The sequence below is a fragment of the Ochotona princeps genome, chromosome 10 (assembly GCF_030435755.1).
Source record: "Ochotona princeps isolate mOchPri1 chromosome 10, mOchPri1.hap1, whole genome shotgun sequence".
In the NCBI taxonomy this organism is placed as follows: domain Eukaryota; kingdom Metazoa; phylum Chordata; class Mammalia; order Lagomorpha; family Ochotonidae; genus Ochotona; species Ochotona princeps.
The window spans coordinates 33,102,533-33,120,403 of NC_080841.1; the positions used below are offsets into that span (position 1 = coordinate 33,102,533).

The 17,871-nt window shown below is 42.6% G+C and overlaps 1 protein-coding gene across 3 annotated transcripts in view; it reads right to left on the reverse strand.

Moving 5' to 3' along the window:
- The window catches only part of FAM171A1 (family with sequence similarity 171 member A1), a 130,010-nt gene that overhangs the window by 43,581 nt on the left and 68,558 nt on the right, over nucleotides 1-17,871 (reverse strand). For all 3 annotated transcript variants that reach the window (XM_058669281.1, XM_004578589.2, XM_058669282.1), the window contains exons 2-3: nucleotides 12,405-12,632; nucleotides 9,920-10,012 (exon numbers count right to left, since the gene is read on the reverse strand). In XM_058669281.1, coding sequence (XP_058525264.1) covers nucleotides 9,920-10,012; nucleotides 12,405-12,632 — 321 coding nt within the window. The remainder of the gene's footprint in view (nucleotides 1-9,919; nucleotides 10,013-12,404; nucleotides 12,633-17,871) is intronic.

The window sequence follows — 17,871 nt, forward strand, 5'->3', positions numbered from 1 at the left end:
ATCATGAAGGCCACCCTATGCTTCCCCATGCTGTGTTATGTGCAGAGGAAGAGAAGAGACAGCATACATGAATACATAGAGGTGTGAAAGGGTACAGATGTATGGGCAAATCTGCATGAGTAAGTGTAAGTAATGAGGGACCAGGAGCAGAGGGTATTCTAATCTAATTCCAACAGCAAGGTGGTGGGAAGGGTGTAATACTGAGGTTGCTATGAAATGGTTAAGTTCCCAGTAAAGTTAGTGGTTCCTGGGGTCAGCACAGAAGAGGAAATGGAGTTAGAAGCCATTGCTTAGGATAAGAGGCAGGAAACTTAAGAATCCACAAAGGTGGTAGAGAAGTAATGGATAAAGAGCTGGGCAGACAGCATAAGGGAAGGAAAGAGACTCAGGAAGGAAGGAATGTGTGGGTTGGTAAAGCTGGAGAGAAGAGGTTGAGCGAGGCCACAAGCCTGGCAACGCGCGTTCTGTAGTACTCAGCTGGAGGAACTGCTGAGTGGTGTGAGGACACTGAACTCTAAGAAAAGGGAATTAGGAGGTATACACATGGTAAAGGGAGCTGTCCCTAGAGACTAGGGGAGAAAGGAAAGGATAAGTGTGCATCTGGAAGGAGGAGTAGGGTTTCTCCTTGAATCGCAAAACCTTATGTAATTTTGAGGGCTGAGAAAGATTTGGAAGAGAAACCTGGAAGATTCTGCACAAACAGAGCAAAGTTGGAGAGGAGGCAAGTGACAGGATTCAACAGGAATGGGAAGGCATTTGTGGCAGGGCAGAGAAACAGCAGGAAGGAACTTAGCACACCCTTGCGGAAAAAGGGGCAGGAAGAAGCAGTTGGATGCGTCCTCTCCCTGCAGATCTGATTTCTCTGTGAAACAGGCAGTCATGTCATGGCTAAGAGGATGGATGAAGTGTGGAGAGTATGGTGGGAGAGGCTTCCAGCAGCTGCCCTGCGGAACAGAAACTGGACCAAGGAGAGAGCAGCGAAAGGGCCAAGGAGAGGAGGAAGCTGATTTGCGTAGTGCCAGGTGGCTGGAGCATGGCGTGCAGCGGCATCCTGGACAGTTTAGTTTGCTCATTTACTGTTGTTTCTCCTGAGACCACAGGAAGGCTCTGAGCCTGAGCTGCAAGTTGGCTTCGAACAACTTAGCCTTAGCATTCGAACAACTCTCCCATTATCATTTGTACCACACACAAGGAATCCTTTTGTAATTTTGACATGGACACGTTTTTCACCAAAGTACAAAGGACTGAAGGAAATGATTCTGTTATATATATAAACAGAATCTTTCTATCTCTTTTTTTCCATCCTCCTATCATTTCACTGACATTTGTGAAAGCAACTGGGTTTTGCAACAATTAACACATTTCAGGTATAGTCGAGGCTGGGAAAAATCCCTTTGGTTGAGACTTCTAAGCTGGGGTTTTGCTTTTGACTCAAACATGAGACTGTTTCAAACAACAGAGCTAACTCAGATACTACAGCAAATGGAGTTAACTGATATCTACAGAACCTTTGATCCTACACTTTTTTTTCATCAGTACTGGAACTTTCTCTAGGATTGACCATGTCATAGGCCACAAAACAAGTGTCAATCAGACCATCATAGAGTGAAAATAGAGATCAACAAGTCAAAATACCCAGAAAGGCATGCAAATACATGGTGACTGAATAATATGCTACTAAATGAGCAATGGGTTAGAGAGAAAGGGAAATGAAAAAATTGCTTAAAACAAGTGAAAGCATCAACACAATCTATCAAAAAGTATGAGATATGATCAGGCAGTGTTAAGAGGAAAGCTCATCTCAATCAATGCCCACGTTAAGAAATCAGAGCAGCACCAAGTAAATGAGCTAACCACACATTTGAAGAAGCTAGAAAAGCAGCAGCAAAGCAATCCCAAGATGAGCAGGAAAAAAAAAATAACCAAAGTAAAAGAGGAAGTAAGCCAAATAGAGACCAAAAGAAAAATACATAAGATCAATGAATCAAAGAGCTGGTTCTCAGCAGATTCCCCATTACCCCAACTAATTGAAAAAAAAAAAGATACGCATCAATAGGATCAATAGGATCAGAGATGGAAAAATACATATAACAACAGATACGTTGGACATACAAAGAATTATTAGGTACAATAACAAGCAACTATATGCCAGCAATTCAGAAGACCTAGAATAAATGGATAGATTTTTGTACACATACAATCCTTCAAAACTGAATCATGAGGCAATTAATAATTTAAATAGACTGATAACAAAGATTGAGATTGAATCAGTAATTAAATCCCTCCCAACCAAGAGAAGCCCTGCACCAGATGGCTTCACTATAGAATTCTACCAAACATTTCAACAACTTATCCCAATTCTCCACAAGTTATTCCAAACAATAGGAAGGGAGGCAATTCTCCAAACTTTTTCTATAAAGCTAATACAACCTTAATACCAAAGCCAGATAAAGACACAGAAAAAAAAAAAAGAGAGAGAGAGAGAGAGAGAGAACTACAGGCCAAAATCCCTGATGAACATAGACACAAAGATCCTGTTGACACAACAGGATCCAATAGTACATCAGGCAGATCAGTCACCTGGACCAGGCAGGATTCATCCCTAGCACGCAGGGATAGTTTAACATTCACAAATCAATAAATGTGATTCACATCAACAAATTGAAAAACAAAAACCATATGATCATCTCAATAGAAGCAAAGAAGGCATTTGATAAAATCCAACACCACTTCATGCTAAAAACCTTAAGCCAGGTAGGTTTGGAAGGAACATTCTATAACACAATCAAAGCAATATACGAAAAACCCAAATGCTGGCATCATACTAAAAGGAGGAAAGACTGGAAGTTTTCCACTAATATCTAGAACTATATTCAATATAGTACTAGAAGTCCTTGCCAGAACAATTAGGCAATAAAAACAAATTAAAGTAATTCAAACTGGAATGGAGGAACTGAAATTATCCCAGATGCAGATGACAAGATTCTCTACACAGGAGAACCAAAAGACCCAAACAAGAGACTACTGGAACTCAAGAGACTTTGGCAGGGTAGTAGGACACAAAATTAGTGAACACAAATTCATGGCATTACTGTACTCAAATAATTCCATGGCTGAGAAAGAAATTGTCAGTACAGTCCCTTTTAAAATAGTGGAGAGGAATCTTAAACACCTAGGAATTAATCTAACCAAATACATGGAAGACTTCTATGAAGAAAATTACAAAATATTCAAAATATAAAGAGAAATAGAAGAAGACATAAAAGATGGAGAAACTTACCATGTTCCTGGATCAGCAGGATCAACATCATCAAACTGTCCATATTACCAAAAGTAATGTACAGATTCAACGTGATCCCAATCAAAATCCCAACAACATTCTTCTCAGAAATAGAAAAGAAGATACAGAAGTTCATCTGGAAACACAAGAGACCACAAATAGCCAAAGCTATCCTAAAAAATAGAAATCAAGCTGGAGGAATCACAATTCCAGACCTCAAGACATTCTACAGAGCAGTGGACATCAAAACAGTCTGATGCTGGTACAGAAACAGAGAAAAATCCCATAATGGAGACCCACATGTACAGCCAACTAATCGTCGACAAGAGAACTGAAAATAATCCAGGGGAAAAGTCAGGTCTCTTCAATAAATGCTGTTGGGACAATTGGATAGCAGCCTGCAGAGCTAACAAACAAGACCCCCACCTGCCACTTCACATAAAAATCAGCTCCAATCGGATCAAGGAACTATATCTGCACCCAGAAACTATCAAACTATTGGAGGAAAACATAGGAAGCACTCTCCAAGATATAGGAATGGGAAAGACTTCTTAGAAAAGGCACCCAAAGCACAGGCAGTCAAAATCAAAATAAATGGGACTACATAAAACTAAAACGCTTCTCTACAGCAAAAGAGATGATCAACAAAGTAAAGAAGCAACCAATGGAATGGGAGAAAAATTTTGCATTCTACACAACTGATAGGGAGCTAATATCAAGGATTTGCAAAGAGCTTCAGAAACCCAGTGACAGCAAAACAAACAATACTGTGAAGAAATGGGCAAAGAAAATCAATAGACAATTTTCAAAAGAACAAATGCAATGGCTAATAGACAAACAAAAAAAAAATGCTCAGGTTCCCTAGCTCTCAGGGAGATACAAATGAAAACCACATTGCAGTACCCTCTAACTCCAGTGTGACCTGGCCTACATTCAAAACTCTACTGACAATACCTACTGGATGTGGGAAGAAAGGTGACCTACTTCATTGTTGGTGGGAATGCAGGCTAATACAACCACTATGGAAGTCAGTATGGAAAGTGCCATGAGAACTGAAAATTGGCCTGTTGTATGACTCAGCTATCCCATTTCTGGGAATACATCCAAAGGAAATGTAATGCGAGAAATGGATCTATACTCATATTTACAGCAGCACAATCTATAATAGCAAAGACATGGAAACAACCCAGATGCCCATGAAAACAGGAGAGGATAAAGAAACTGTGGTATATCTACTCTATAGAATACTACCCAGCCATTAAAACAAGATTTTCATTCTGCCATTTACAACCAAATGGTCCCAACTAGAAACCAGTAAGCTCAGTGAAACAAGTCAATCCCCAAAGGACAAATATCACATGTGCTCTTTGCTATAAGGCAACCTTCATGTAAAAGACAAGATTAATAGCCCTTTCAATATTGTTTTTGCTACACCTCAGGGGTTTGATATTTTTATTTTTATTTTCATTCATTCAAAAAAGTTTTTGTTTTTCTTATTAATTTTCTCACTAACTAGGTCACAAAGTAGCATCATTTGCTTCAGGAAGGTCTTTGATTTTCTTTTTCAATTCTTCAAAGACACATTGGTCATTCAGTAGCATGTTATTTAACTAAATGTTGTTGTAAATTTTCTGCTTTTCTCTCTGTTATTGGTGTTGTTCTATGGCTTTTCATTTAAGGGGATATACTGCTATCACACACAGATGTAAGATACAATGCAGTGTGCATCTCTGTTTACAAATCAAAGTTAGACTCCCAATGAAACTGTTGAATGTATCTTGACAACACAATGCTGGACTTTCTGTCATTGTCCATGCCTACAATGTCAAGATACACTTAAATAGCAGAACAATGGACTTATGACTGATTGTGAAGGACTATACTATTCTAGTAGTATGGGGCAAATCTGTGGGTATTGAGGTGGGGAAAAGAGAAATCCTGGAGCCTATGGAATTGCAACATGGAATAATAAAATACATAAATAAATTTGAAAAAAGACCGTTTCAAGTATAAAACAATGTTGAGGATCACAGTTTTTCTTATTTTATTTTTAAATACCAGGGATTCTGTTGACTATTGAGGCAGTTTCTATTGCAAATATATATGAAACATACCTGTACTGTGTGGCAGCTCCTGAGTCTGCAGGCATACAACACCCTTCGACTTAGTCTGATAACGGAATGCACGAATTGGTGTACAAAGTTTTTACTTTGAAAGGGAAGTTCTCATCAATCATAAGTCTATCCTCTTTTCATTTCACTGTTAAGATTTTTAAAAGCCTTAACTGAAACACTGAGAACTGGCGGATGAAAATAATGGTTTCCATTGCTCTACCTGTCCCTGTGTGGCCTTTATTCTTTTGAAGCTTTAGTGTCACACCAAAACCAAACCCAGAGGCACCATCTGACCCTGCACATGTGAGGTGTGCAGCTGTATGCGTGAACACCACTGTACTAACACTGCCTCTCCCAGGGACTGTCTGACACTCCAGCCAAGCAACATGCTCCTAATTCAGTGGGCTGATAGTCCCAACATTTCTCAGCATGTAACTACTTACTCTTTTTCTCCTCTTAATTCACAAATGAAAAATGGTAAGTGTGTACAGTTTGAAAATAAGCCTAGTAGTTCATTCACAAATTCTGCTACATGGCTTTTACAGAGGAGAACCACATTAAGCACCATTTACTTATATGCATACACATGACTTTCCTTCCAAGTAGGGAGACAGCTCAAGACAAAGTAAATTATTCATATGGTTACTGCCATGCCTTGGTTCTACTGAAACTAAAGGATTAAACATTATTGTACTCTGAAGTAGAGGAAGTTAAAAAGAAAACTAATTGTCCATGATTTGAAAGAGCTGTCAGGTAAATGAGATCCCAGAAAGTGAGAAGTGGTTCACACCTTACTCCTGTTATATAGAGGAGGCAGCAGAATACTGAATCAGAAATTATTAACATAAAATGACCTGAATAAATTATCTGCTTGGGCATATTTATAATATGGTCATGCTTCTTGTTCCTTAGAGAGAGAAGAGCTACTTAAGCACTCTGTGAATGTTTGAGTCTGTGTGTACGAACTCAATTTTTCTTATCTCTTATGGCAAAGAAAATAATTGCCCATACAGCAAGCAGCCTCTATAGGAGATACAACAAGCAGATGAGTTCTTACTGTTTGTTTACTCCATCAGTGACTCATTCATTGGGTATCTATCATGAGACAGGCACAGGACCAGGCCCTGAGAGTATCAAGATGATACTCTCCTTGCTTTTTGGGTTGTTAAGTTTACATGGGGAGCTAATGCTGTCCACCAAACACGGCAGAAAGGGAGGTATCATCAAAAGATCCAGAACCTATACCTTAAGGGTTGTTAATCTGCAGTTTTGAGTCACTGGTAAGACTGTGAATAGCAGTAAGCAGGACAGGAACTTGTGGGACTCTAGGGTTAGGAACGGAAGGCACTGACAGCAGAGGAGTGGGCCCACAGGTTCTGGTTGCAAGTGGGTCTAGGGTGGCCCAGTGGGAGTGCATGGGGTTCACTCTGATGCTCAGGCATGATGAACTCCCTCCCTGTTATCAAGTGGCCTCATCTGCTTTGTTATACTGTCTATTCTCACAGGTGGCCTGGCAGGGGATGGGCCCAGCCTATTCCTCATGACCCTTCAACTGCTACTCTTACCAGCTCTGGGTTCTTGGTGGAATTCCAGTAAAAGCAAGAGAGACCAGAGCTGTTGGCCCTGGCTCACCTTTTCCACCTGAGTGGTCACTTCAGACCCGACTGCTGGGGGCTGGAAGGGATGGGGTCACATGGTCTAAGCCTCTGTCAGGTGGATGAGAAAGGCAAGGTGGCAGCATGATGCACATGTTCAGTAGAGATGCAGGAAAGACCTCCTGGAGAAAATGGTATTGAAGGTGACCTTACAGTATAGGGAGACAATAAAGTTTGAAGGCAGATAGGAAGATGGGTGGGATATTCCTGGAGGAAAACAGAAAGAGGTATTTTGGTTAGAATAATATTGAGAATAAGTGTGGAGGCCTGAGAGGCCTATGAATGTTAGGTTTTTATTTGATAGTCAAGTCAATCCTCATGGGAGGGAAAGAACTAGAGTTAAGCCTCCAGAAGTCTAAGCTGACAGATGCAGAGCAGATTACAAAGGGAAGACTAGAGGAGGGAACCTAGCTCATTCTTTTGAAATCTGGCCTCAGTCCTACCAAAAAAGGCTGGTGAAAAGTATATGAAGTGCAGTAGTTGGGAAAGAGACTCACCAGGATCTGAATGAGTTCCTAGACTATGGCAATGCAAGTGGGCAACACACAGAGAGCATACAGTAGGCACACAAAGTGTGTGCAGGCACAGGGGTTATGGCTGTCAAATGACTTGGGTTGTAAAGTTACTGTAACTAAATCAGATCTACAGAGATACAAGAAAAGGAGAAGAAGACACTGGGCTGCTATGTGGTCAGAGGGTGACTCCAGACATGTGTGCTAGGATCCTCCTCTACAAACCCCCTCAGGGTGGAGGGAGGAGACAATCAGGCATCAGGGCTGGCAGACGACACTGGGGAATGGGCAGAAAGTCGTGACAGAAGACAGTGACACCCTACAACCCAAAATTAGGGCACTGCCACCAGCACCGTGCTGAGGAGAGCAGGGATAGGCAGGAGTTACATATTTTCCCCTAACAAAGGGGAACAGGTAAGTGGAAAATAAGGCCAGGAACAATTGGGGCTGGGGGACAATGCTGAGGACCTGAAGACCTGGGGCCTGCAAGCCCCAAGGGGAGTCGAAGGGGCGCAGGTGATTGGCTCTGCAGGGAGCCCTGTCTATAGCAATGTTGCAGCCTTCTTTATTATGATTATTTTTAGGATTTATTTATTTTATTTGAAAGGCAGAGTAAGAGAGAGAAAGAAGGAGGAACAGAGACAGATGGATTTCTCTTTGCTGAATTCACTCCACAAACGGCCACAGTGACAAGGTTGGGCTAGGCTTAAGTCAGGAACCTAAAACTCCACATGCATGTCAGGGGCCCAAGTACTCAGACCATCCTCCACGGTGGGGTCCACACTAGAATGTGCAAAAAGGAAGTGTCTTTGAGAGGCCCAATCACCTGTCTTTTCCCCAAAAGCTGCCTTTAACCAGCTTAAAAGTGTTGATCTCATCTCTGTGCTTTCAGTTTTATCATGAGAGAGCAAGGAGACATTGATTCCACCTGTCCAAGCTTTCAGCATATCATGAGAACAGAAATGAAGAGTTGCCAGTCATATATTTCTGGTAGCTTTTTGTTTTGAGCAGACGAAACAAGACTGCCCTTTGAGGATTGTCCTCACCCTCTGACTGTTAGCCGCTGTACAGTTATTTTTTTCTCCTCTCAAATTCATGTTTAAAAAACTTGACCCTCTGGTAGAACCCTGATCACTGTGGCATGAGGTTTACGACCTAGTAAGTTTTGCTTTGCTCGCTGATCTGTCCACATGGGAATGCTTCTATCATGTGAGACAAGAACTGAGGCAATCTTCCACTTTTCTGTGCCATTTTCCCCATAACAGCGTCAGAGAGAAGCAGATCAAGATGTACACAAGGAGAGAGATCCTCCACCTATTGGTCTACTCCCCAAATGGCTACAACAGCTGGGGCTGTGTCATGTCAGACTGAAGCCAGGAGCCTGGAACTCTTTCCAGGTCTCCCATGTGATAGGCAGGGGCCCAAGCACTTGGAATATCATCTGCTGCTCTCCTAGAAATAAAAAGAGAAGAGCTATCTTGGAGAGACTCAGCCTGGTACTCAAATCGAATGCTGGAGACACACACAAGGCTTAACCCTGTGTGCCATAACACTGGCCCCTACGATACAATGTATATGCTTAACACAGCATAAGTGCTACATAAACAGTTGTTCTACTGCCTTGGTGGGGGAATAACTACAAGAAAAATGTTTGTGTTCAGTAGAGACATAATTTATTTTTCTTAATGTATCTGACTCATGGTTGGCTGAATCCACAGATGCTGACACTGTGGATTCAAAGAACTGTCTGGAGATGAAGAGCTAATCTGGGGAGACCTTAAAGGCCTTGGAATACTTTCAGGTCCAGGATTTAGATGGAGTAAAATGCCCCAAGTACAGAGACACATTTCACATAGCATCTTTCCTGCTTCTCTCCCCAGTATCAGCAAAAGCACAAGTTCCTTGAACCATTTGTATCAGCTTCTTTAGAAGAGCGAAAAAGACAGCAGACAGAATACTTCTTTACACATCGTCACTGCGGCAGAAGCAAATTAAAAACGCAACGGGGCAGAGAGTGGGAGAAGCCAGGCACATGTGATTATTTGAAAGGAACCCTTGCACTAGGAAATGAGGTCCAGGCAGTAGCCTGGGCTCTGACTCAACAAGCTTAGTGATGTTTGTCTTAGAAAAAAAGGTGGTGGTGCATAGAGCAGAATAGTCTTAAGAGATAGACCTAAAAGAAACAGGACTACAACCAGTTGATAGTGTAACCAAAATTTAACTGTGCTGTGCCCTCCCAGGCACAACTGACATTATGTCCCAGCCATGGAGAGATTCATTGCCAACATCAACTGAAAGAGATTTTAGTCAATCGCCCAACTGTTACCATGGCTTCTCTTTTTAAAATATTAAACATACCTTGGAATCCTGATACTATTTGGACAACATCTTCATATACCATTAGCGTAGCAGATCGCTCTGGAAGCAGGCCAAGACTCAGTGAAGAAAATACTGCAAGAACAAGCGTGGATTTATGAGAACTTTGCAACTTAAATACAAATGATTCCATTCTATTTTCTTGACACTCTGTATTCTTTGTATTTGCTGATTTCAAATCAATCAATAATGCTGACTTTAACAGGATTTCATTTTACCTAAAATGTAGAGAGGGATAGAGATCTTCCTTTCATTAGTTCATTTCCTAAGTATCCACAACTGTTGGGGCTGGGGCAGTCCAAGGTGGAGAGCCAAGAAGTCTGTCTGGGTCTCCAACACGGGTGGCAGGAATCCAAGCAATGACCTATTGTCTTCCAGAGCACAGATTAGCAGGAAGTGGGTAGGATGCTGAGGAGACAGGCCTTGCACCAGGCACTCTGCTATAGAGTGTGAGTGATCCAAGCAGTGATCTAACTACTGCACCACATGCCTTCCCTATGGAAGAGCTTTAAAATGCCAAAAAGAGTACTGCAAATCCTTACAGACAACTGCCTGCCCTATAATGGCCAACTTTTTTAAAAAGCTTTTTTAAAACTTATTTAAAGATCTAAAAATGTATTTGAAAGAGAGAGAAATAGTTCACTTCTCAAATGCCTACAACAGTTGCAGCGATGCCAAGCAGAAGCCAGAAGCTAGGAACTGAACCTAGGTCACACATGTGGCAACAGAATTACAAGTAACTGAGCCATTGCATGTTGTCACAAGGGTGCACATTAGAAGGTGGCATGAATGAATACCAGGCAGATGGCATGTGGGCATCCTACATGGCATGTTATTGATACATGGTACTAAACACCTATATCCACATACCTTTGGTTTGTTAGAAGTTTTTTTTTCTGTAAAATAACTTAGCTTATTTACATTGGGAGTGTATGAAAATTTATAATATATATATATATGAATGCAGAATATATTAGACAATAACATCAAAAAAAGACTTAAAGAGTATGTGCTTACAGTAATATGTTTTTCCTGTTGTGGGAACTAACATGATAGAACCTTTGTGATTTAAAAATTCTTGCTGAAGAACCTGAATTTCTAAATAAAGATTTCACATCACAGGGCAGGTGTTGTGTCACAGTGGCTTAAGCTGCCTATGACACCAGCATCCCACAGGCACATCAGTTTGAGTCTGTCTACTCCACTTCCTGTTCAGTTGCCTGCTAATGAACCTGGGAAAGTAATGACAGATGGCCCAAGGACTTGAGTATCTGCCACTCAAGTGGGAGACTCAGATGAAGGAGTTTCTGACTCTTGCTTTGCCCTCACCCAAGCTCCAGCCATTGTGGACAATAGAGGAGTGAACCTGTAAATGAAAGATAGACCTACCTCTCTCTCTCTCTCTCTCTCTCTCTCTCTCTCTCTCTTTCCCCCTCACAAACACACACACACACACACACACACACACACACACACACACACACACACTATTCTTTCAAATAAGCAAATTTACAACAGCCAAAAAGTGAGAGCAACCTAAGTAGATCAAGTAATGAATGAATAAGTAAATTGTGGCATGTCCTTAAAAGGGCTATAACCCTCTGCCCATGTCCACTCCTTCCAATCACTAATCTACTCTGCTTTGTTACCAGCAAGGTTCTTGGAGGCTCCAGCCTTTTCCTGTGCTCACTGTTGGTGCAGTGGCTCAGCAGGACTAAATGGAAGAACCTGATCTTGGGTGAATCCTGCATGACTACAACAAAGGTAAACTAAATCTTAAACAGTGGTCCTTTCCCCTAGTGACACAGGCCCCTTGTGGCTAGGAAGCAAGGGCAGGTGTGGCCTGCAGGAAGCAGTTCACTTTTATAGGCGAGGAATGTCCCTCACCAAGCCCTTCCAAGCCTTGTTGCATTCCTGAGTGCACACAGAGCTTCGCCACTCACCCTCTTAATCCTGGTGCCAACAAGTAATGTGGCTTGGGAGCCAGATGTAGCCTGAGGCAAGCAAATGAGGGGACTGCAGCTGCTGGTCCCCACTTGCTCAGCCCCTACTGAATCTGGGTCAAGGGCCATCCCTGCTCCTTGTAGTGGACAGAGTGCTTTTAAGGGGTCAACAGGACAAAGGGGAAAAGAGAAAAATTATCTCGATCCTACCTGCCCTCTCTGCACAAACATGTTCACCCTGCAGCCTCTGCAGTTTGAGAGCTGAGGGAGAAGATCTGGGGAGCAGAAAGAGGGTGCCCCACCCTAAAGGACTCTCCCAGGTCTCCTTTTAGTCATCATCCACAGGGTGTGAAACCCAGAGCTGGGGAGCTTTTCCAGATTGTGTGGAATGAGGTAGCGCCCATACCAGCCTGACGCGTTCACTCTACCTTTTTTTCTTCTAAGGAGGCCCCCCTGAGGCAGAAAACAAACATGTCCCACCACACAATGGACTCGGCGTTATAGAAGGTTGGTGAACACTGTACCTGGGAATCGGATAGGCTTCCACGGGGCAGAGTTCGGCACGTAGCCATGCTTCGTGGCAGTGACCACCAGCTGATTGCCGAGCTTATACTGGAACTTGATGAAGGCGACACCATCTGTCCCCGACGTGCCAGAAGCAATGGAGACCTGATTGTTGAAAATCTCAATGAGTGCGTCCCCAATGGGCTGGTGGGTGCTGGCGTCACTGATGTGCACCTTCAGGGTGACCTCTGAAAGCACAAAAAAGCCATAAGAGCAATTGTTATCAATCGGGCTAGGCCAAGAGCAATTCTGCCATAATTGTGTGGTAGAACACTGAAGGGGGACTATATCAAGGAAGCTCAGGCCCACACCCAAAACTGGAGTATTTTTATTCAGAAATATTTTCTTCTTAATTCACAGGATTTTGTAATTCCTGAAAAACCACTGCCATTTGCTTTCTTCTTTATTGCTTTCTGCACATACGTACGAATAACTGATGGAAAGATTCTAGCCCTTTAATACATGGGACTACAAACACAAATACTCTTTCATCTTTCTCAGCATTGCTGCCAAGCATAGCCCACATTGGGCCTGGGCTGCTCCAGAAGGGTCAGTCAAGGATGTGAGCTTTGTAGCCACGCTGGTTAACAGCTGTGCCACTGAGGACATAAGCATTCATTGTGCTCGTCGTTACAAAGCCCAGACTGAAAAGCCATCAAAATATCTTGAAAATGGAAGACCCACAGAGTGGAGCAAGGCAAGGTTAGCAGGAGAAAGCAAGCAACAAGGAAAAAAAAAAAGGAGTGTTTGAAAGGACAGATGAGGTAGAATTAGAGATGTTGGCAGAAAGGTGGATAATCACTGTAGGAAACAAAGAGATCCAAATTATCCAAACATTAAAGTGGGATGAATGGTTTTCATTTACTGACATAGGAGATGAATTTTCTGAGTTTTGCCTGTGACTAGAACTCTAAGGGCTGCATGACACAGCATAAAGGTGAAGCTGACAGTTGGAGCAGTTGAGAGGGAGGAGCAGGTGCCAGGGCTCAGAGGTAAGAACAGGTCACACTTTCAGGAGCAAGGACAGCAGGTTCTAAAAGCCAGAGGGAGAGCACTTGGGACAGGAGACTGCGGAGACAGGTGAGCCAGGTTACTGACATCTTCACGAATGACATACGAGGATTATTCTTTATCCTGAAGGCAGTGGGAGGCCGCAACGGTTTTAAGCAGGGGTGGAAATCAAATTCAAGCAACAGAAATATCTGGCCCTGGATGAAGAATGGATGAGGGAGAGGGAAGACGGGAGACTGGATCTCCAGGAAAGGCCTCTGATAACCCAGGGAACATGACAGTGAGGCAAACTCCCGCATCATAGTGCACATCAACTAAAGGCACTGACTCTAGAACCTGAGGAAGGAGACAACTACAGCAATTCACATTCTAGTTTTGAATCTCAGCTCTGGAGGACTGCCCATGCAGCCTTCTGTCTGTCCAGGTCTCAGACTTCATACCTGTGAGCTGGGGGTGGCAGCTGCATACATCTCCACTACCAGGTGGAACCACTTAGGATAATACAGAGCAGGGGATGTCTGAAACACAGAGTTTCTGCTGGTCATCATTCCAGTTACTAAGCCTGAAGCACTCCACTGCTCCAGAGTGACATGTGGGGCTGGGAAGGGAGGTGAGGAGAAGACAGCTGCACCAAAAATGTGGCAGATGAATCATTCTGGGGGAACTAACACCTTTGCATCTGAAGTTTTCTCCTAAAGTGGAGCAACAACACAGAGAAGAATATCTGGTTGAAGAATTTCTACCTTGTTAATTTAGCAGCTATTCCTTTCAGGATGCTAGAACAACCTTTTCAGTATTGTGAATTCCAATTTGTCAATCTCTTTCTCATCCAGTTTTTCCCTGACTTACTGATTTAATAAATTTCTCAAGTAGATGATGAGAGAGAATAGCTAATAAATCCTGGACCCAAATAATATATTAATACATTAAATAACTCCCTCAAAAATTTTAGAATGAAAACAATATACCAGAGAAACAAAACTTAACTTGGACACTTTACACTATCAAAGGAGAAAACTAATACCAAAAGAGGGGTAAAATCAACATCTCAAAAACGCAAGGAAATGAGACTATGAAATACATTTAATTGATTCACTGCAACCTTACATGATTATTTTAGTGCACATAGATGCTACACACACATTATCTTAACTTTATTTTCCTTGTTCTCAAGAAGTATGCTAAGTCACAACATGAATTAACTCAGCTTTCATGAATATTTACATAGAATTCTTCTAGATGAGGATGAGTGGGAAGGGCTCTGAAGGGTTGCATTGAAATAATTTTATGGTAATGCAACATTTACTAACTATTGGGATTACAAGGTTTCTGTTCTCTCTTCACTGTTTGCTGAGAATGCAAATCTTGAAGAGATTTGGGGAGAAAAAATTTATGAATACACAGAGAAAGAAATCCTAATCAATGCTCTAGGTTCCACCACTGAATTTCTTTTGATAGAGGAGCTCTAGCTTATATACTGTGTACTTCAAAAGAGATCATTTAGCTCCTTCTTTTGTGTGACAGGATAGAAGGACATATCGGTGTGGTCAGGTCATTCTTACAGATGACTTGGATATCACTGTTTCAGAGTAACAGCTTATCTGTTCAATAACAAATGAAACTATTTTACTAAAGGAAAGCCTGGCGAGTAGTAACTCAGTAGTATCATTATTTGTTATTAATGTACTGTCATTCTGCAAATAAAAAGGCCCTAGAAATGGCCCTAGGGCTACACAGACATTAAGATACACCATGTTTCTGTGTTGTTCAGTGAGAGTTTAAGGATCTTGTTGAACAGAGCAGGAGCACCTGTGTCACTAAACCTGAAACTAGAACATTGTCCTTTACTCCTCCTCCTGCACATCCATCACCAAGTTCTATTGATTTTCATTCTAAACTACACATCTCAAAGGGCTTCCTTTAGCACCCATGTTAACACTGCCCTGGTTTCAAGGCCTCACCATCCATCATTCAGATTTACTCAGCCTCTTAACAAAAGCGGCCACTGCCTTAAGCCTAAGCCTTCTCTGTCTGTCTCTCTGGAAACCCTTACTGCCTTCCTCCCACCACCTGTAGCAGCATGAACACTCCCAGCCCAACCTGCTGCCTGCCTTGTTTGATGTATGAGCTAAGCATGGATTTTACACTGCAAAATTTTATCTACTTTATTTGAGACACATAGAAGAAGGAAGAGAGGGAGAGAAAGAGAGAGAAAGAGAGAGAAAGAGAGAGAGAGAGAGAGAGAGAGAGAGAGAGAGAGAGAGAGAGAGAGATCCCATCTAGGTTCATTCTCCAAATGCCTGCAGTGATGGAGGCTGGGCAGGGCTAAAGCCAGGAGGCAGGATCATATTCTACATCTCCTATGTGGACCCAAAAACTTTGAGTTATCATTTTTTGCACCCTCGGGTGTGTATTAGCAGGAAGCTGGAATTGGGAGTGGAACCAGGACTCAATCCCAGGCACTCCAATAAGTGTTTCAACCAGTGGCTTAACCGTTAGGCCATGTTGTCTCGTCTTTTCCAAATACCCTTTGAATGGAGAAAAAAATAAGCAGAAGAGCTATTGTATTGCATTTAATGATAACCCCCAAGAGCAATAATAGTGATGATGCCAATTTTACTATAGTGTATTTTATTTTTGATTTTTTGCTAAAATGCTACTTTGTATTAAATTTTTTTTACAGGTACATACAAGGGTACCTTTAAAGGTTCATGAAAATAGAATTAAAATAATTCTATTTTGGTGGCAGAAAATCTGAAATTAATGTAGATGAGCATGTTCTAAAGGTTTATGAAAAGTAAGTACTATAAAGGTCTATGGATGGATTTTAGAAATTCCTGGCTTCAAAACAAACTCATCTTTTTCCATGAACTTTTCTGAGGTACTCATGTTTGGATGGGACAAACCAGTCTATATATGCACGTTGGTACTAGCCACACCTCCATGTACTTACTGGAAATCTTGGAATGCAATCCCTCTGTAGATAAGGAGGGCCAACTGTAAATAAATACCAAAATCTAGTTATGCACGGGCATCCCAGGAGAGTGCGCCGAGGGAGCCAAGTGTGTGGTCTAGGGGGTCTAAGTGTGCACACACACTTCCAAGTGTGTGGTCTAGGGGGACCTTTTTGAGGTGGTATCATTTAGACCTGAAGAGACACAGGCACCAGCCAGGAGAAGAGGGGCAGGCAGAGGCCAGAGATGCCTTGGGAGGAGGATAGTCTGGTCCTCTACAATGAACAAGACGCAGCATAGAGAGAGCCCACAGAGCCCTTCAACCTGAAGGTGAGTAGCACAGAGCAGCATGTGCCACTGTTTCACAGCTTCTGGTGTGGCCTGGGAGCCTCTCAGGAGAAGGGATCTTCTTGTTTGCTTTTTTTCCCCCAGATAAAATAGACTTTAAATTTAATTTTTGATGATATTTACATAGTTGATTAGGGTGGAAAGGGTCAAGGATTATGGGAAAGTGGGTGAAACCATTGTTTCCAATTTTTCTTTTTTTTTTTTTTCCTTCTGTTTCTGGAGGAAAGGGGAGGATTAGAGGAGAAGCTCCACCCAGTTTCCCAATGCCTTAGCATCTGAGGATGTCATATGATGCCATCCTAGGGTTCGTGACGTGGAGCATGCTCTGAGAGTTCTGCTCAAGTGGCTTTGATAGTTCTGAAATGCTGTCGATCTTGCTGATACAAGGATGAGCAAATCCCTCCAAGGTCCATTGGCTGACATAGTCCACCTGAGAGTCTCATTCACCCTGATATTTGCTGTCAGTACTTGGCTGGGGTAGTTGTCCAATTTGTTCTACCCTCCTTCATCTGCTATGGTTCCAGATGTCCTCTGCATGCCGCAATGGACTGCCATATCGTCCTTGTGCCTCTGGGCATGCCATCCACTCCATCTAAGCCCCCAAGGAGATCCAGTTATGACACATGCACTCCACAGTCAGATCACTGACCCTATGCTTGGAATTCTGAATTCAGCAGTTCAGCTGGGAGGGATCCCCAAAGAAACTGCATCTGAGGTGATCCAGGACCTGAATCTTGTGAGTGCTTGCCAGTACTTGGTCTGGCTCCATCTGTCACCTACATCAGCCTATGCACACACTGGTAGTTTCGATCACTTAGTCAATTCTATCTCTTGTCCCATCCCTTATGTAAGACAATGGATGCTGTGGCTGAGCCCAACCCTGCCCACCAAACACTCAGCCCTCACATATACCAGCAGCAACTGCAGCCTAGTCAGAGCAACTCCCAATAACTCCCACAAGGCCATCCCCAGCCCTGGCTCCTGTGCTTGACAGTATATGCAGCAGACCAATGGGTGTTGAAGCCTTGCTCAACCCAACCAACCCCACTGTCCAGCCCCCACTTGCGTAGGCTCAGAAGTCATTCCTCGCTTCCCTGATCAATCCACAATCCCG